Raw genomic sequence first — 19,843 nt, forward strand, 5'->3', positions numbered from 1 at the left:
AGGTTGATGAGGCTTAAGATGAAGGGCTTTGGCCAAGGGCCTGTAGGGCCAGGCCAAGGGGAATGGCTTGAACCTGCCAGAGGGAAGATGGAGATAGGACACAAAGAAGTTCTTCCCCGTGAGGGTGCTGGGACATTGGAAGGGGTTGAATGGAGAAGCTGTGGCTGCCCCATCCCTGGCAGTGCTCAAGGCCAGGTTGGACACAGGGGCTTGGAGCAAGCTGCTCTAGTGGAAGGGGTCCCTGCCCGTGGCAGGGGTTGGAGCTGGAGGAGCTTGAAGCTCCCTTCCAACACAAACCAGGCTGGGATTCTATGGTCTAGTAAGTAAATTGCCTCTTACTTTCCCTTACTAAGCTTAAGTGAGGAGATCTTTCAGTGTCCTGACACATCCACAGCCCTTTCTCTTGTCTGGGCTCTTTTCCAGTTGTATTTTTGACGGGGGTTTTCATATCCAGTGCTTCGGTGTTGGTATTTTCTTCGCATTTGAGTTTCCAAATAAAGGTAACCCACATAGTCCTGGTTTCAGGTCCTTTGATTTCCCCCTTTAAAACTCAGTGCTTCACTAACGGTCGCAGTGCGGATCAACCCAAGACTCAATCAGAGCTTTCTGTCTCTTGTTGGACATCACATGTTTTATTTATGTCTGCTCCATTACTCTGTGTGTCCTGTGCCTGTCGTGAAGGGTTAGACGTGCTGGAACACCATTGGAGGCGCAGCAGAAGGGAGATTAGAACATTTGTGGTGGCTTTACATCCGCATCCTCCAATTCTTGTGGGTTGGTGTCTGCCCCCTTATTTCGACACTTTTCCTCCCACTAGTACATATGGTGGCAACGTTCAGAACCGTCCTGCGAAGTCAGTGTGACGAGGGTGTATCATTAGGCTTGATCCTGTCTTTAAGCAGCCTTGTTTACAGGCATCGTAAAGATGATTCATCTCCCTCTTAATGCTAACCAGCTTGGATGGGCCGAAATCTATCTCGCTTGGTTCTAGCGAGCATTCCTATCCTACACATGGTGCGAATCAAGTGTCCTTCCAACTTGAAAGAGCTTTGAGAGAGTAGGGCCTGCTGACGCATCGCTTTTGTCCTTGGGGGAATTGTTTCCATTGTGCTCACAGAAAGAGGAGGGAGGTTGAAAGCTCTGCTCGTGGCCAGTTCGCTCCATAACTTGCCTCGGTTGGGGGGCATTCGTGTTTGTTGGAGCTCTGCTGGCTTTGGGTTGCTCCTTACGTTTCCTGGCTCTTCTGGAGGCTAATTTGTTCAAGCTTGAAGTTCTTCATGCCTTTTATCATCTGCAGTTCGTTCTTTAATAGGGGCATTATAACCAAGTTGTTCCGTTATATTTGCAATTAGCGTAATTATTCCTTTCCTTCAGGATCCCGTCTGGCACAGAATAGCTGCATTCCACCCCGGAGATTGCTGTGGCTTTATGGTGGCTCTATTTATCCAGTAATGTATAGCCTAGAAGTGCTTTGTTGTCATAAGTGTACGCTTAAGAAGGCTTCAGAGTATTTTACAACTCAAGACCTGACCTTGTGCAAATGGAGGAAGTGGGGATTTGTCTGTGGCCATCGGTGAAAGCTGAGTTGGGTTCTTGGAAATCCTTGTACAAACCTGGGAGGATTTAGTACATGGGGTCAGAGACACCGTTTCGTTCAGCTTCAGGGCCTGGTTCAGCGTTGGTGGTTTCCAAAGAGCTTCATCTGGTTGGACCCATAGAAAATGGGGCTGCAGGGGCTCTTTGGGCTCCTCAACCCTCTCCCTGGCTGAGGAGGTGCTTGGTCCGTGCAGCAGCAAATGCATCTACGCTGGTCCTGCTTGATGGTTTTCTAACGTATCCTTGGGAATGATCAGTTTAAAGAGGTTCCATAACATGTCTTGGAGAGCCCTTTTGGGTTGCTGCCACTCTTACACTTAGAAAACATCATCTGATGTTTAGCCTCATTCTCCTGGGCAATTTAAGCCCATTACTATTTTTCCCTCTCTTCAGCAGACACGTATGCATGTATGGGATGCATACATCCCAAATGCTCTTGCCTTGTCATCCAGCTTTCCTCCCTGAGGGTGTTGCTGTGTCTGGCCCTTCAGATGAGTTTGCAAAGCAGGCATCCATAGTTAGAAGGAGGATGTGCTTTCAGTTACAGCACTGCAGTTCAGTAGTGAGCAGCACTTTGGGGGCTGAGGTTGAGGTTTGTTGGCAAGGAGGGATTTACTCATCCGAAACTCAGCATTAGAGACCCAAACCTCAACCGTGGATGAGCTGGGACAAGAGGCTTAAGGCAGGTTTAGTGTCTCTCTTTTATGGAGGTCTTTTGGTCTTGTTGAGTGGGTCCAGATCAGCTATCTGTGGGCTTTGTAGCAGGTACATGAGCTCGCAAGACCTACAGATGTGCTCTGAGCTTCTGCATCTGGATTGTGTCCTTAGAGCTGGTCCTGAGCTGCTGTTTTCCCTTCAGCTACTTCCCTCCTGGACTAAAACACAATCTGTAACATACCTTTCTGGGGAAGCTTTAGTGACGCTGAACTGAGTATTCATTGTCACTTTTCCTGTGCATCACTGTTATGTCTGGTTTTTGACTGCGTGGATCCTGGGGATGTGGTGGAATATCTCCGTGCAATAATGGAAAGCTACAAGAGTAGATGCAATAAAATGTGATAAAACTGAGAGTGAAGAATCCATTTATCTTTTGGAGAAGCCCTTTCAAGTCAAATTGACTTCTGAGCGTCTCCTACAGAACCCCTCTGCTCTTTGGCACGTGTAGCTGTGGGTTTGTGACCTGAGTCTTCTCAACTGAACAAAAGGGCTTCTCATTCTTCAACTAACCCACACAGGGAGCAACGCAGCCACAGAAACAGAGGTACCTTGTGCTGCATGTGATGCTCTTGTGTGGCCTCCAGCTGCATCTCTAAAAGGCTCATTGCAGGTCCTTTGCCAGGTCAACCTGCCCTAGGCAGGTATCTCGAAGGGTGCCAGGCATCTATATTTAGCCAACTGAAGCCTAACCTGAGGCTTGCATGTGAGTTTAGAAAGCAATTATTAGGCTGTAAATGAGAACGAGCTGCTTGAGCTGTGCTGATGGGAGAAACTGGGTCAGCAAGATGCCAAGTCCCTGTTGCATTGGGTTTCCTTCTGGAGGCACGTGCGTGACTGCTCCTAATATCTGGTTTGGTTCAATTGGTCAAAGTAATAAGAAGGTTTAAAAGTAGTTTTCCTCTTCCTGGGGTGCTGGAGAGGGCTGAAGCTGGAAGTGGAGGTGGCAGAAGGCAGCTTTCCAGCGCTGTGTGCAGAGCACAAATCTGTGTGCTGCTGAAAGTCAGGAACTTCTGCACACGATGACTTGGCAGCAGGGAGCTGCATTGTGCCATCGCCTTCAACTTTGGCCTGTGAGGGAGACCTCGAGTTGACCTCGGAACTGAACAGTGCTCTTCTGCAAGAGGAAAGGAGCTGGAAGCTGCTGTGCACCGTGTGCTGCCAGGCAGGGACGTCGGTGCCAAGTGCTGGTTTCTGTGCACTGAACTGCCTGGAGGTGAGCATAGAATTCCAGTGTGGTTTGGGATGGAAAGGACCTTCAAGCTCCTCCAGCTCCAACCCCTGCCACGGGCAGGGACCCCTTCCACTAGAGCAGCTTGCTCCAAGCCCCTGTGTCCAACCTGGCCTTGAACACTGCCAGGGATGGGGCAGCCACAGCTTCTCTGGGCACCCTGTGCCAGCGCCTCAGCACCCTCCCAGGGAAGAGCTTCTGCCTAAGAGCTCATCTCTGTCTCCTCTCGGGCAGGTTAAAGCCATTCCCCTTGGCCTGTCCCTACATCCCTTGTCCCAAGCCCCTCTCCAGCTTTCCTGCAGCCCCTTCAGGCACTGGAGCTGCTCTCAGGTCTCCCCTTCAGGAGCCTTCTCTTGTCCAGGCTGCCCCAGCCCAGCTCTCTCAGCCTGGCTCCAGAGCAGAGCTGCTCCAGCCCTCGCAGCATCTCCATGGCCTCCTCTGGCCTCGTTCCAACAGCTCCACATCCCTCTTGTGCTGCTGCCCCAGAGCTGGATCAGGGCTGCAGGGGGGGTCTCCCCAGAGCACAGCAGAGGGGCAGGATCCCCTCCCTGAGCTGCTGCTCACGCTCTAGGGGTGCACCCAGCACACAGGGGGGTTCTGGGCTGGAGCCATAGAGGCAGTGAAGCCACTGCTTTCGTCTTCCAACACCATGCAGAAGCAACACTAAGCCCATGGGTAGTGCTGGTTGCTGATGCTGTCCCTGTCCTCCCACCAGGCTGTGGGTCTGCTGGCTTTGCATGTGGAAGTTATCAATCACAGCAGTGTCAATTCTAACGTGCTTTGTGTGGTTTCCTAATGCGGCGCTTCTAATCTCATGCATGTCTTAAGTATTCATTGCGCCTCTGTTGGATGTTATGACAATATTGCTTCACACAGAAAGGAGGGTCCAGGAGTGAAAGCCAAGAATGCACCAAAAAAGCAACCAGCTTGTTTAAACAATGCTTTAAGAGGACAAAATGAACTTTGTTCCTAGGGAAAAGCACTTTCATGGGACAGTAACACAGCAAGGATCTGATAATCTCACCTGCTTTTATGGATGTGATGGCTAAAATCTTAATTCTGTAGAGTGTACAAAACCAATTCTCTGTTATCAGCAATTTGATTTGCGGCTGCTTTGGGATGGTGCCTTCCTTCTTCATTGGCAAGTGTTCATTTCCTCCTCTTCCTTGTGCTGCTATAGGCTACTAGCAGAGCAGCTTCCATGGCTCCTTGTTCCGTGCATCTTCAGCAGCCCTTTGTCTTCAAATCAAAACCCAGCCTCTTCATAGCCTGATGAATGAGGGGCTGTGGCTGGTGTGGAGTCTGTGTGTTTTCTTGCCTCCCCTCTGATCCCATTGCACTTGTGCTGCTGGTTTTGACCTTTGCTTGGACCCCAGCCATGCACTTGCCTTTACTGACCGTCCTCCTCCTTGGCTTCTGGAAGCACTTCCAGTTCCTCAAGGTCTTTGACTGCTGCTTGTGACTCCTTCACTTCGGTGTCACCAGCCCGTTTCCAAAGCACTGCTTGCATTCTAGCTTCTAATTCCCCAATAAAGCCGCTGAGGAAAACCAGGCCCAGAACAAGGGCACGGGGAAGCCCTGTTGAAAAGCTCCTTCAGTCATTGACAAGTAACATGGGTTTGGAGCAGCGTATGCGTGTGGTTTATGGGAATGGTGTGTGCAGCGTTGCTCCTTGTGACAATACCCACCAGGGTCACACCAGGACAGGGCTGAAATCAAGGTGTTCTCAGCTAAGAAACAAGGGTCAGCCAAATAACAAAGTACAGTGATGCTCTGCAGAAGGGAATTCGTTTGCAGCTCCAGGACCTTGTGATAATGGGATATTGCTGGTGTTTTTGCTGAGTTTTACAGTGATTGGAATGATTCCTGTTGGAAACTGAGGGCATGGTGGTGGGGTCAGACTTCTGTGCAAGAGGTGTGGGGCTAAGTTAAAGTTTAGACAGGCTGAGAGAGCTGGGCTGGGGCAGCCTGGACAAGAGAAGGCTCCTGAAGGGGAGACCTGAGAGCAGCTCCAGTGCCTAAAGAGACTCCAGGAAAGCTGGAGAGGGGCTTGGGACAAGGGATGTAGGGACAGGCCAAGGGGAATGGCTTGAACCTGCCGGAGGGGTGATGGAGATAGGACACAAAGGAGTTCTTCCCCATGAAGGTGCTGGGACATTGGAAGGGGTTGAATGGAGAAGCTGTGGCTGCCCCATCCTTGGCAGTGTTCAAGGCCAGGTTGGACACAGGGGCTTGGAGCAAGCTGCCCTAGTGGAAGGGGTCCCTGCCCGTGGCAGGGGTTGGAGCTGGAGGAGCTTTAAGCTCCCTTCCCACCCAAACCAGGCTGGGATGCTATGAAAAGCACCCATGGGAATGCTTTCTGAAGTAAAGTAATGAAAATAATCAGGAGTCAATGTTTTATAGTTGTCCAAAATGGAAAAAAAAGTTGCTTGTTTTTCTCCATCTTTCTGCTGTAGATATCATCACCATGTGGGAGATGGGACAAAGCTGAATGGACTCACACCTGTTTACCATAACGAAAGCAAAGAGCACGTTCTACACTTGCTCTTCCACTGAGATAAGTCCAGGTGTAACCCAGCCAGTAAATGGGGTGTCTTTGGAGTCCAGCTTGCTAACACCCTGTGTACACAGGTGGCCTTGGTGAAGCCAAGGCTGGAAGCTCTTTGCTCTGGCCGTTGGATGGTAAGCAGGTACCCGTCTATGCCAGCTTGCTTTGCCCTTTTCTCCATGGAGCTCTCGCACCACTCTTGGATTATTCTATGTGTCTTTTGCTTGCGTTGCTCGGGAGTTAATTTGTTGATTACAAAAGTCAGAAGAAGATTAAACAAACTGCTAATGCTTTTATGTAGCTTAATGAGAAGAAAATGTTTCTGAGGCATTAAAACCACTACAGAAGTTTAAAGGGGGGGGTGTAGAAAAAAGGAAATACAAGTCCATAACAGAGTCAGGAATTTGTTCCACTGATTAATTGAAACCAGGAGCACGTCCCTTCTGTTCCAGTGTCCCCAGAATGTCCTCCTGCATTGTTCCAGATCGCTTTCATTTCGCCTCCCAGAGCATTCCCTCCTCTCTGCTTCCCGCTGGATTGAGTTAGGTGATTCCCGAGTGCCCAGCCTGCAGGCAGCTCGCCTTGGGGGTCAGGTTGTGGGGTCAGACACGTGGCTTGGCCTCCCTCGAGGCTGACAGAGGGCTCGTGTTAACCGGTTGAGGATGGGACACAGTGAGCGCATGCACAAAGAGCTCCTCAGTGTTTGCTAGCGTTAATTTAGATGTCTGCAGTGCATCTAAGCTCCTCTGATGTGTTTTCAGCATTTATGTCATAGAATCCCAGGCTGGTTTGGGATGGAAAAGACTTTCAAGCTCCTCCAGCTCCAACCCCTGCCACAGGCAGGGCCCCCTTCCACTGGAGCAGCTTGCTCCAAGCCCCTGTGTCCAACCTGGCCTTGAACACTGCCAGGGATGGGGCAGCCACAGCTTCTCTGGGCACCCTGTGCCAGCACCTCAGCACCCTCCCAGGGAAGAGCTTCTGCCTCAGAGCTCATCTCAGTCTCCCCTCGGGCAGGTTCAAGCCATTCCCCTTGGCCTGTCCCTACAGGCCCTTGTCCCAAGCCCCTCTCCAGCTTTCCTGCAGCCCCTTCAGGCACTGGAGCTGCTCTCAGGTCTCCCCTTCAGGAGCCTTCTCTTGTCCAGGCTGCCCCAGCCCAGCTCTCTCAGCCTGGCTCCAGAGCAGAGCTGCTCCAGCCCTCGCAGCATCTCCGTGGCCTCCTCTGGACTTGTTGCAACACTATGTGGATATGGTGTATGGATGCAGTAGATGGTATCTGGTATAGGACCTGCCAGTCTGAGAACAGCCACGTGGAACACCTGAAGAGTGGTTGACCTCTGCTTTTCCCCCAGTTTTTGCTCTTATGGGTGTTTAAGTGATGGAGAATGCATTGGAGTATCCAGCTCAACGTGGCTGAGTACAGCACAGTGAGGCTTTGCAGTGTAGGGAGAGGATGAAGGTGTGAATGGTTCTCCATCATGATGTTCTTCTGCATGGGCTGCTGCTTGGGAAATGGAAAAGGCACCAGAGCATCCAGCTGTGCCACACATCCACATCTGCAGCATCCCCTTTAGTTAATGCTTTGGCTGCTTGACATGGGCCAGGTTTGGTTGCCCCTATTTTGGGGACTGCACTTTGCAACGACACAAGGCGCAGATGGGAACTCCTGATGCGTTCGCCTCCTTTGGCTTTCCTGGAAAGATTTTTCCAGTTGACCTTTTGGAATCAAACCCGGAGTGGATTTTTAGTGCCTGCAGAGGCTGTGGAACCGAACGATGCAATCCAAGAACTTTTCCAAGGCATCCTCAATGGTTTTGTTTAGCGAGTGTGCTTCAGAAATGTAAACCAGACCGGTGTGGCACTGAGCGAAGTTTTCAAGCCCGGAGTTACAGCCTACAGAGCTATAAGATAAGTACATGCAGGACACACCACTCCTCCTCAGCCTGTTTCAATCAGAAGGCTTTTTGTGGGGGAGGCTATTACTAAAGCTATCTGACAAGCAATGTTTTATAGCAAAGGCAGAAGAGAAGCTGCCTCAAGGATCATTTTCTATAGCATTGTCCCAGTGCTTTGTTATTTACAGCCAAGAGCCTGAATAGGCCAAACCACTTCTAATTGTGATTTTTGTTTTCCTTCCTTTATGTGTTCATTGTGTGCTGTTGTGACTATTAATGGCCATTAATCTATGTCTAAGATTCATTTCTTTCTAGAAATGCTTTTGCATCATCTTGTAGTGTCTGATCAAGTCGCTTCAGGACAGGTATGGAAGATGCAGATTGGGCTGTAATCAGTGTTTGAAATAGGAGAGATGTTACTAAGAGCAGGGTGTATGTGCAGAAGAAATGAGGTGGAGGGGAGCAGCTGAAGAGACCTGGAGACCCGGAGCAAGGCAGTGGCAATCCTGAAGGCTTGGTAGGGAAGAAGTGGGAAGTGTGATGTCCCAGATGGGGTAATGTGAAGGATGTAATGAAGGTGCTCAGTTGAGTGCATCAGGTGAGAACCAGAGCTGGGCTTGAGAAAGCTGGCTGTAACTAGGTAGGTAACAGCACACTTACATCAAGGGTATGGCATCACAGGGATGGTCTGCAGCTTGGGCAGCTGAAGCAGCAGCTCAGGAAGTTGGATGCCTACCAGAGCCAGGGAACTGAAGGTGACGATGGTGGACTTTGGGACTTGGGTCTTGATGTGGTTGCAGGGGTGAGATTTGTTCTTGCAATCAGAGTCCTGCACACTTATTGTAAACCACTTATGATGGTGTTCAATACGGAGTAAGAACTTGACATCCCCTTACTTTGGAGTTGCCATCCTTCAGCTTTGGAGTGTACTGCAGTTTGGTTTAGGATGGGCTGGGCTGTTGCCCACTTGCATGTGTTTTATAGGGAGGGCAGAAGTGAAGGATGCTCGTTCTCCTGTGGAGGGAGGGTTGTGGACGAACAGGAGAGCTCAATGGGGAAGATGAGGGTGCTGAGGCGCTGGCACAGGGTGCCCAGAGAAGCTGTGGCTGCCCCATCCCTGGCAGTGTTCAAGGCCAGGTTGGACACAGGGGCTTGGAGCAAGCTGCTCTAGTGGAAGGGGTCCCTGCCCGTGGCAGGGGCTTGGAACTGGAGGAGCTCTAAGGTCACTTCCATCCTGAACCAGGCTGGGATTCTATGGTACAGAGTTTGTTCAAATCCAAGCTTAGAGCTGACCCCTGAGATGCTGGGGTTTCATTGCTTCCTGTCACCTGCTCTTTTTGCTTTACCCTCCAGTTTGGCTAAATAAAAATGCAATAGAAGGTTTTCAGTCACCAGACCTTTATGTCTCACTGTGGCCACCTCCAGAGGAAACTTTGCCCGGAGTTGTGACTAATTGTGTGTTTCATTTTCGCCCTTGATAGATGCTTCTGTAAACGCAAAGAGCACTAGATGGCACTCTGCCTCCAGCATCCCTGTTCTGCCAACAGAACTCCGTTAAGCTGTAAGGAGCAGCCACGAATATCCATGAGGTTTCAGGAGGTTCTATCCCTTTCACCTTTAGCACCAACCGGCTTCTGTCTTGGAATAAAGAAGGGAATAGGGTCAACTTTGCAGGCTTCTAATCTTGGTGACTGTTATTTTACATTGAGTTTTAAGCAGGTTCATAAAGTTTGGGCATTTTTGTTTTGCTGTTGAGAGAGCTTACTGAAACTGTGCAACTGAAATTGTGCAACTGAAATTGTGAAGGCAGGTATTAAAGGGTGATATTTAAGTGTTTTTTTTCCCCCAGCTTTTAGCCCTGTCAGGGTATTTTTATTACTAAGAGACCTTTGTGAGTTGCAGAGGTGGGATCCTCCGAAGTGACTTGTGAGCACAGATCGCTCCAAAGGATCACATCACTTTCTGCAGTCAGAAGGATTTAATGTATCATAGAATCTTAGTGGTTTGGGTTGGACACTGCCAGGGATGGGGCAGCCACAGCTTCTCTGGGCACCCTGTGCCAGCGCCTCAGCACCCTCCCAGGGAAGAGCTTCTGCCTAAGAGCTCATCTCAGTCTCCCCTCTGGCAGGTTCAAGCCATTCCCCTTGTCCTGTCCCTACAGGCCCTTGTCCCAAGCCCCTCTCCAGCTTTCCTGCAGCCCCTGGAGCTGCTCTCAGGTCTCCCCTTCATAAGCCTTCTCTTCTCCAGCAGCTGGGTGCTGTTTCAGCTGCAGGAATTGCTGCCTTGCACATCTCACTCAAGAGCAGTGTTGACCTTTCCTCTGCCCTTATGTGTTTTAGGCTCTGCTTTCAGCAGGCAGTGACCCCAAGAACCCTTTTGCTGCTTCTAGTTCAACTGTGGCTGTGTTGGTCTTGCAGCCGAAGAGCTAACTGTGCTGTCAACATTGGGAACTGTGCCGTCAATATTGGGAGTGGGAAGGGGAATGGGTTTTGGTAGCTGTAAACCTGATACTTTTCCATTATAGCTTTTACTCTTGAGGGCTAAAGAACATCCAGGAGGAGCACTCTGCATTGTAGCATATGGTAGCAAATTGTGACCAGAGGTGGCTGAGCTCAAAGACAGAGCACAAAGACTTTGTTTTAGATCATTTGGTGCTGGGTTGGCCGTGTTGGGGTCTCTGAGGGAACACGAAGCTGGTGTTTGGCAGGTGGAAAAAGAAGGGCTGGAATAGGAAGATACTCAACCGTGAGTTTGGTGCCTTGTGTGTGTGAATAAACAGCAGAACTATCCCTTTATCACAGGAGATTTTCTGAAGCTCATTGTGTGAGCAATGACTAACAAATATTGCAACATTGACCCATCATTGTCGCCTTCTCTTTAGGTCTGTCTATGATGGAGAGGAACACGGTCGCTTTATGGAGAAGCTGGAGGCACGGATCAGGAACCACGATCGTGAGATTGAGAAGATGTGCAACTTCCATTACCAGGGCTTTGTGGACTCCATCACAGAGCTGCTGAAGGTTAGAGGAGAGGCTCAGAAACTGAAGGTAAGAGAAAGCCATCCAGATGTGGTCCTGGTGGAGCAGAGGGCTTGTTTTCAGGCAAAGAAACTCCAACCTCAGTGTGCCGACTGCTGCTTTTCATGCGTGTATTTATTCACTTCAAGCTGTCTCTGGCATTTCCAAGCAGGCTTTTGGCTTTACACACAGAGCTCTCCATCCCACAGCCAGCCACATGCTCACAGAAGAACCTTCCTGGGGGGATATCCTGACACCAGAAGCACCCGTGTTATGACAGTGGCATTTTCCATGGCAAGGATTCATCCAGCGGTCGACTGTAGGATGAGGCCATTGAAAATACCATCAAAAAGCCTTTATTTATTTATTTTTAAGCTATTGTTCCTAGCCAAGAATTCCACATTGTTTGTTTGCAGAGGCTTGTTGCTGTTTCCCATTCTCCAAACAGCTACTTTGTTGGTGGTGCACTGTGAAGTCCATCTCTGTACCCTCAGGATCTCTCTTGATTTCTATTACTATACGATCTATAAAACAGCACATGGGGAAAACATACACAGAAACATATTTCCCAAATCCTGAGCCTTCTTTGTAAGGGTTTCCTCAGGGAATCATCCCTGGGTGCAGTGGTGAGAGTGGGTTTTGTTCCAGCTATTCATGCTCTGTTTGATCTGGGTCTTTCTCGCAGTAGCGCTGGTCTTTGAACATACGTGCAACCAGCAGTAAAATAAATGCCCTCCCTGTTGCATCTCCAGTGTGTATCTTCAGTCCTGTGCTTTTAGCTTTGGGGCATTGCCTGTAATATCAGGCTGTAGAAATATCAGTGTTCATTGTTTGATGAGTGCACGTGGTAAATGTGAGCTGGGTGCTTTGTCTTCTGCCATTCACGGGTAACACAGCTGCCCTCTGTGCAGGAGTGATGGGTTTCAGGTGGCTCCAAGTGAACTAAAACCTTGAGAAAAGAAGGCTCAGGGAGACCTTGTCACCGTGTTCCTATATTTAAAAGGTGGCTACAAAGACAGCGGGGACTCCCTTTTGGTGAGGAGTCCCATGGGAAAGATGAGGGGTGATGGGCACAAGTTACTGCTGGGGAGATTCCAACTGGGCACAAGAGGAAAAGGTTTCACACTGAGAGCAAGCAGCCATTGGAATAATCTCCCCAGGGAAGCGGTGACTCCCCAGTGTTGGACGCTGTTAGATTGGGCTGCACAGGGTGCTGGGACATCCAGTCTAGGCCATGCTGTGCCTGGAAAGGTTGGACCAGATGATCCCTGGGGTCATTCCAACCTGGCATTCTATGACTGATTCTGTGATTAAAATCTACTCAGAGCTGTGTTGCTAAACTTTCTGTCCTGCTTTTGTGCCCTGTGAAGGGGTAACATTGAATTGGGAACTTTATGCTCTTGATCAGCAGAGGAGCTCCTTGCAATGAATCGCTGCACTGCACAGCAGTGTGTTGTTTTCAAGGGATGCTGGGGCACTGGTTAATAACCTGTCTGTGGATGAAAAAGAAATGAATTGCAAATGCGCCAGATAGGCTCTCAAAGAGGCACCTCCTTAATTTGGATGATATTTCTTAGAATCCCAGCCTGGTTTGTGTTGGAAGGGCTCTTAAAGCTCATCCAGTCCCAACCCCTGCCACGGGCAGGGACCCCTTCCATTAGAGCAGCTTGCTCCAAGCCCCTGTGTCCAACCTGGCCTTGAACACTGCCAAGGATGGGGCAGCCACAGCTTCTCTGGGCACCCTGTTCCATTTCTTCCTTATAACTAATCTAAATCTGCCCTCTCTCAGATTAAGCTCATTCCCCTTTGTTCTACACCTGTACACCCCTGTAGTAAGACCCTCTTCAGCTTTTTATAGGCCTCCTTAAGGTATTGAACATCTACAGTCGGATACCTCAACAACATCCTAGGAACATTTATAACCTTATTATGTCGTTTATAACCTTAATGACATCTGCACTGCAGTAAGAGCAGGAGCTGTCCTTAAATTCACAGTACGTGACTAAGGGAATCTGCAGCCTAAATTCTTGTCGGGTTGTTTTAGATGTGCTCCATCACATGTATAAAGGATTTAGGAAGGAGCTGCTGTGCTCTTCATCCTCAGTATAGTATAGCCAGGGAGGCAAACATCCCACCCTTGGCAGAATCAGCACTAGATGGGTTTCAGACAGAGGGATGGAGTCAGCACCAGGGTCATGGTGGTGTCCTTCAGCTCCATTCCCAGGATTCCTCTCCAGCTCCCTTTGCTTCTCTCTCTCATCACTCTGACACTCTCTAAATGGTAGCAGAGTGATGTTCCTGCTCCATAGCACATGTTCCATACGCAGATGAATGAACTAACGACTTGAGCATCCTTTAAGCCCCTGTGTGATCCCAGTGTCTCGTACCTCACATGTGCTCACCTGTTGTCTGTCCCCCCTTGCTGTGCGTCTGTCTTAGATTATAAACCCTCCTTGTCTGAAAAGCTTCAGCGTGTCTACAGAGAGTCTATACAAATAATCATCTATTTTATTACAATATATACATGTAGGCCTTAGACCAAACCAAAACACAACTCCCTGCCCCCTGAAAACTCCTAGTGTGCAAGGGCAGAATATATCCTTACTCCTTGCTTTAAGTGGGATTGATATGTAATTTTAATAGAAGACTACTACAGCCCTGGCATTATTTTAGGAGCAGTTTTAAATTAGCCTACACAGATTCCTTTTTCCTGGTGGGATTTTCAGGATAGAAGCAAATAAAATAATCCTTGGAAGAGATGCTGGGCTCCTGCTTGTAAAAGCTCAATGCATCATAAAGGAAATGAGCAGTTTTTGCACAGGGCAATCAGCCAGGAAAGCTGAAGCTACTGCTGAAGAGGGAGCAATGTGATGCAGATGCTGTTGAGAAACTGCGAGAGGGGGAGATCATGGGATGACTCCTCTTCTTTGCAGCATGGTAAGCTTAAAAAGCAGCATGGCCAGTGTTAAAACCAAAGGAAGCCTGTGAGGCTGGATGGCTCTGCTTGTTGGAGCTACACAAACATTTCAGTGTGAGACCTCATGTTGCAGTTCAGACCAGTGTGGGAAATCAGTGTGGCCCAGTTTCTTTCAGTAGTCAGTAGGGAGCAAGTTGGATCCTCAATCAGTTTAATCCCAGACTGATTTGGATTGGAAGGGACCTTAAAGCTCATCCAGTCCCAACCCCTGCCACGGGCAGGGACGCCTTCCACTAGAGCAGCTTGCCAGGGATGGGCAGCCACAGCTTCTCTGGGCTCAAGCACACGCTGAAGCCCAGTCATGGGGAGCTTCTCCTCAGGGCTGCTCCGTCCCATCTCCTTCACCCTGTATTTGTGCTTGGGGTTGCCCCAAAGCACGTGCAGGACCTTGCATTTGGCCTTGTTGAACTTCATGAGGTTCACATGGGCTCAGCTCTCAAACCTGTGAAGTCTTATATGTAAATACCAGGCTCCCTTTCTATCTCAGCTGCTTGCTTTGTGGTGTGCTCCAAAAGGAAAGAGAGAGCTGTTTTCATCTCAGTCTGCCCTGAAGCTTGTCCTGCTTTGCTCAGCTGTTGCTCTGCTCCACGTACCCTCCACATTGCGTTGGGGGTTCAAACTGAAACAGGCGAAGTTTAGATTGGATCTAAGGAAGAAGCTCTTTCCTGTGAGGGTGGTGAGGCACTGGAATGGGTTGCCCAGGGAGGTTGTGAATGCTCCATCCCTGGTGGTGTTCAAGACCAGGTTGGACAGAGCCTTGGGTGCCATGGTTTAGTGTGAGGTGTCCCTGCCCATGGCAGGGGGGTTGGAACTGGATGATCTTAAGGTCCTTTCCAACCCTAACTATTCTATGATTCTACGGTCTTACAGAGACAAGCCTGGAAATGACTATATACAACTTGAGTAGCTGTGACAATAAGTATTCTATGTTAAGAAAGGAGTTTCATGGCATGTTAGCCTTGAACTGAGGGAGGCACCTGAACTCTGCTGGTGTTTACCTTCACAACTGGCTGCTCTTGCTGTGGTCCTTAATGTGGGCATGTTTACTTGGAAGCTTGTGTAATCTTCTGTGGCTATCCCAGCTGGGCTGTAGAAGATGCTGTCTCTGTTCTCTGTTCTCTGTTCTCCTGTCTGAACATGAATGAGGATTCAGCAGAAAACCCAAAGTCATCTTTCTGTTTGTTGTCTAAATGACGTGTAAGGTGCTTATTTTGTATCCTGAGGAGGCTAAAATGACCTTTGTTCTCGTGTGAGTCTTCATTGAGTCAGACTGATGTCTGGAGCCACAAAGGGGTCAACTGCTGCGATCTTGCTAGTCCAGGGAACCTCCAGGTTTGCAGACTGGGAAGTTATTGAACTGTGAGCCCCAGCTTGATGGGATAATACAGGAAGATGCTTTAGTAAAGAATTCAAAGCCATTTTTTTATATTGGCTGCATAAAAGTAACCTTTTTGTACCAGCCAGGAGGAGGGATCCAGTGGGAAATGCATCTGAAGATCTAAAGGAAAATACATGAACTTTATAGATGAAGCCCACATTGAAGAATTCTTTTCTTGCTGTGATAACAGGGAGTTAAAACCCAATTGACACGTATTTGATGTTGAGGAGGGGGAAATATAACTCCTTTACCACTCAGGTAAAACAGCTTTTAAAGTGATGCCCCATCCCCAGCAGTGTTCAAGGCCAGGTTGGACCCAGGGGCTTGGAGCAAGCTGCTCTAGTGGAAGGGGTCCCTGCCTGTGCAAGGGGGTGGAACTGGAGGAGCTTTAAGGTCCCTTCCAAACCAGTCTGGGTTTCTATGAGAACCCACATGAACATCTGCTACAGGATTGGATCCATTAAGACTACAGCATTTTGAGGCTCATGTGCAACACCATGAACCTCTGTTGCCTTTTAACTTTCTCTAGTGGCAGGGAAGAAAATCCATGGTATTTGCTGTGTGGCTGCTGGCACCCTTGTGTGCCAGAATGGCCATGACTGTTAAATTTGGCTAAAGAATACTTTTATGCCATACAAAAGAAGACTGTGTGAAAAGTGATGCTGTTTATGTACAGTTTATTTGTGAAGAACATGGTCCTGATTTTCATGCAGATGTGCTCTGTCTTTTTCCCCTGATATTCCCGCAGAATCAAGTGACAGACACCAACAGGAAGCTGCAGAACGAAGGAAAAGAAGTAAGTTCAGTCATTCATTCTGTCTGGTTTTTGCTTTTCCGTTATCTGGCTGTGCTTGTTAGTGGGAAATGACAGTCTCCGTAAGTGCTCAGCACTAACTGATAACGTAGGTGGCACTGGTATTAAAACGTGCATTGATTCTCTTTACTGTATTTTGCTTTGCTGCCTGAAAGTTGAGTTGTGTCGGAGTGCTGGGAAGCGATTTTTCCCTTTTACTGCTTCTGGATTGCAAGCTTAGTGGAAGGCACAGCCTGGGAAGCAGGGGGAATGTAAAGCAACAGTAATCCTATATTGTGGGCTTGATCCTGCAGCCCTGGGGGGTGTCATTGGGATTGCTCATAGCGTCCAAGGAAGCGTGGCCAGCAGGTCGAGGGGATTCTTCCCCACCCGCAGTCCTGATCCAGCTCTGGGGCAACAACACCAGAGGGATGTGGAGCTGTTGGAGCGAGGCCAGAGGAGGCCATGGAGATGCTGCGAGGGCTGGAGCAGCTCTGCTCTGGAGCCAGGCTGAGAGAGCTGGGCTGGGGCAGCCTGGACAAGAGAAGGCTCCTGAAAGGGAGACCTGAGAGCAGCTCCAGTGCCTAAAGGGGCTGCAGGAAAGCTGGAGAGGGGCTTGGGACAAGGGCCTGTAGGGCCAGGCCAAGGGGAATGGCTTGAACCTGCCAGAGGGGAGACTGAGGTAAGATCTTCAGAAGAAGGTCCCTTCCTGCCCAAACCACTCTGTTTCTGTGCATATGAGCTGGAGAGCCTGGCTCCTGCTTCCCAAAGCAGTGCAGCAGCAATTAAAGTCAGGGTGGCTTTTAACTGCATGAACAGAGGCATCGAGGCATGGGGAAAGGAAATGATTGAGCATCTTGTGGATGCCCTGTGCCTTTGTCTACATTCATTCTTCTGCCCCTTCATCATAAGAGAGCATGAACGGACTGGGGGCACTTTAGAGCTGAGTGTGCTTAAGGCAGTGATGCTTCAGGTTTTCCAAGTGCTTAAGACAGAGATGTGTGAGGACTCCCAGGGATGGCCCTTCTCCTGTCTTTTGCATTCCTCCTGAGAATTGCATCATTTACTATACAAAGTTCTTCTTCCTGCAGCTTTTCTGTTTCATTTCCTCGCTGCTTTCCCAGACACCCTGACTTGGTTTTGCTCCTGGCACATGCAGGCAGCTGCCTTGATTTGAAAAGCAAACAAGAAAATCCCCATCCTGGACTGCATCAGAGCAATTATTCTAATGAAGATTAAAGACAAGAATGCCCTTTGGGGAGGAGGTGATGCAGTTTCAATCCTGAATCAAATAAACTTACCTCCTTGAATGGAGGATTCACCTCCAAGAGTACAAGAGCCTGGGATTTCAGAAGGACTTTCAATCTCAGCCTGGTACTTGGGAGATAAAAGGATGCTCTGGAGGACAAATCCATGACTTGTCCCTTTGAAAAGAAGAAAGTAGAGTGTTTTTTGTTGTATGCAGTGGCTGCTCCATGTTTGTCCTTGCCCACACGCACAGGTTTTTCTGTTGGAGGCTGAGCATTTAAAAAATCCATGTTAGTTTGGGATGGTCAGAAGCCCCTTGGGAGCGTGTCGCCACATCCTGTCTTTGGGAAGAACTAGAAAAGAGAAGCGTGGAGAGGGAGTAGGGAAGAGATGAATAAAATGGGAAGGGGAAATAAGTTTTTGGAATCCAGAGGATGTGCTATGAGGCTGGTATTTTGTTGCCTTTGGTTTTGCTTCTTGCTTGCTTGAAACGAAGGGAATGCTGCTGGTACTTGTTGAGCCTCGGCTCCTATTCCAGTAGCGCTCTGCAGCCTCGCTGAGCGCCCGGTTATCACAGTGGGGTTTTTTATCAACCTATGGCGTATGGCTGGGACAAGTGCAGTTTATATCCTCTCTCCTCCATCTCTTCACTGCTCTAAGTGAAACTTGTCTCTTTTTCCCTTCCCCAAGTTGATCGTAGCAATGGAAGAGCTGAAGCAATGCCGGTTACAGCAGCGGAATATTTCAGCGACGGTTGATAAGCTCACGCTGTGTCTTCCCGGTGAGGAATCTCAAGTTGCTCTTCATTTTCGTCAGTAATTCACATCCCTGTGCTTGTGTCTCAACGCGTGTGTGTTTTTTCCTTCTCGTTCCAGTCCTGGAGATGTACAGCAAACTGCGAGAGCAAATGAAATCTAAAAGGTAAATGCTGTGTGGAGTGGTGTCTGTGGTGGAAGAGTTGGAAAGCACCCGCTGGGTGCTGGATAGATGGAAGATATCCTGTGTATTTATAGGATATAGATACCTCTAAAGAGTCTTATATTCTTGAAATATAGGACTTCAAAATCAGCTTTTTCAGGTTAGTTTGTTTGATTTCTGGGTGGAATCTTCCCGCTCCTGCTCAGCCTCCTGTGTTACAGCCTAGAACTGGCATTGCAGCAGGGCTCTCATCTTGATTGTAGGCTTTTCAATGAAGGTGGCTATGCACTTTTTCATGGAAGCTGGATGTTGTGATGCATTCCATCAGTGTTTGACGTGGCATTTAGGTGTAATTAACTGGGTTTCAGTCTGTGAACGTCATAACCCAAAACCTGATATGATCCGAGTGAACGGAAGGCAGCCACCTGGGAAATGTGGCTCAGGGTGGGAGAAGTTGGTGGGAAGGTCTGTGGTGTATTTGGTGGTAGAAATAACTGCTCAGGAGAGTGCGTGAGCTACGTGGACTTTGTGTCTCAGGAAATGTAGGTCTTTGACAGGCTGAGAGAGCTGGGCTGGTTCAGCCTGGAGAGGAGAAGGTTTCTTAAGGGAAGACCTTAGGGCAGCTCCAGTGCCTAAAGGGGCTGCAGGAAAGCTGGAGAGGGGCTTGGGACAAGGGATGTAGGGCCAGGCCAAGGGGAATGGCTTTAACCTGCCAGAGGGGAGACTGAGATGAGCTCTTAGGCAGAAGCTCTTCCCTGTGAGGGTGCTGAGGCGCTGGCACAGGGTGCCCAGAGAAGCTGTGGCTGCCCCATCCCTGGCAGTGTTCAAGGCCGAGTTGGACACAGGGGCTTGGAGCAAGCTGCTCCAGTGGAAGGGGTCCCTGCGGTGGCAGAGGTTGGAACTGGATGAGTTTTAAGGTTCCTTTTGTCACATAGCACTCTGTGACTCTATGATTCCCACCCTGCATCTGTTGTGATGCTGAAGGATTCAACCATGGGTTGGGATATTTGCATGGCTGGGATGCCGGGGTGTGGTTTATTTAAGCACTGTGGGACTTTGGAGGCTCATTGTAGCCTTGGGGGGGGGGGGGGGGGGGGCAAAGAGCAGCTGCTGTCAGGAGCTAGGCTGGAAACCCAGCAGGCTGCAGGGGAATGGCACGCGGGGAGAGCGGTGGGATGCGATGGCTGATGGTTTCTGCCATCCATCATGGGAGCAAGACAGAAGAAACCAGATGTTTCCAACAAGGCGATAACTAATTGGATGGGCGTATTTGTACACTTCCCCCTCCTGCTCTGCTCATCCCTGTGCTCCTTGGACCCAGCAGCCTTGGGTCCAGATGAGCGTTAACTCCTGAAGGCTGGGCTGGCTGGAGGAGTCGCAGGGAGCTTGTTCAGCTCACTCGGGATGGCTCAGCGCAGACTAGGGCAGCGTGTGGTTCATCCAAGTGTTTTTCCTCTGTTAAGAGGAACAGCGAGGGGCTTATCTGTTGACAGATGTGGGGTGGGGAGCTGGAGCTGATCACAGCGCTGTG

General features: G+C 49.3%; 1 protein-coding gene across 9 annotated transcripts in view; it reads left to right on the forward strand.

The window, feature by feature from the left end:
- The window catches only part of EXOC6B (exocyst complex component 6B), a 292,989-nt gene that overhangs the window by 36,075 nt on the left and 237,071 nt on the right, over positions 1 to 19,843 (forward strand). For all 9 annotated transcript variants that reach the window (XR_009741213.1, XM_061440962.1, XM_061440965.1 and 6 more), the window contains exons 2-5: positions 10,863 to 11,028; positions 16,102 to 16,149; positions 18,085 to 18,175; positions 18,270 to 18,315. Coding sequence is in view for 8 of the 9 variants with exons in the window: in XM_061440962.1 (XP_061296946.1) it covers positions 10,863 to 11,028; positions 16,102 to 16,149; positions 18,085 to 18,175; positions 18,270 to 18,315 (351 nt within the window). In the remaining variant the exon portion in view is untranslated. The remainder of the gene's footprint in view (positions 1 to 10,862; positions 11,029 to 16,101; positions 16,150 to 18,084; positions 18,176 to 18,269; positions 18,316 to 19,843) is intronic.

The sequence above is a fragment of the Pezoporus flaviventris genome, unplaced genomic scaffold (genome assembly GCF_033815535.1).
Source record: "Pezoporus flaviventris isolate CSIRO_AGI_PZ_B2104156 unplaced genomic scaffold, CSIRO_AGI_Pfla_v1 ptg000188l, whole genome shotgun sequence".
Classification (NCBI taxonomy): domain Eukaryota; kingdom Metazoa; phylum Chordata; class Aves; order Psittaciformes; family Psittacidae; genus Pezoporus; species Pezoporus flaviventris.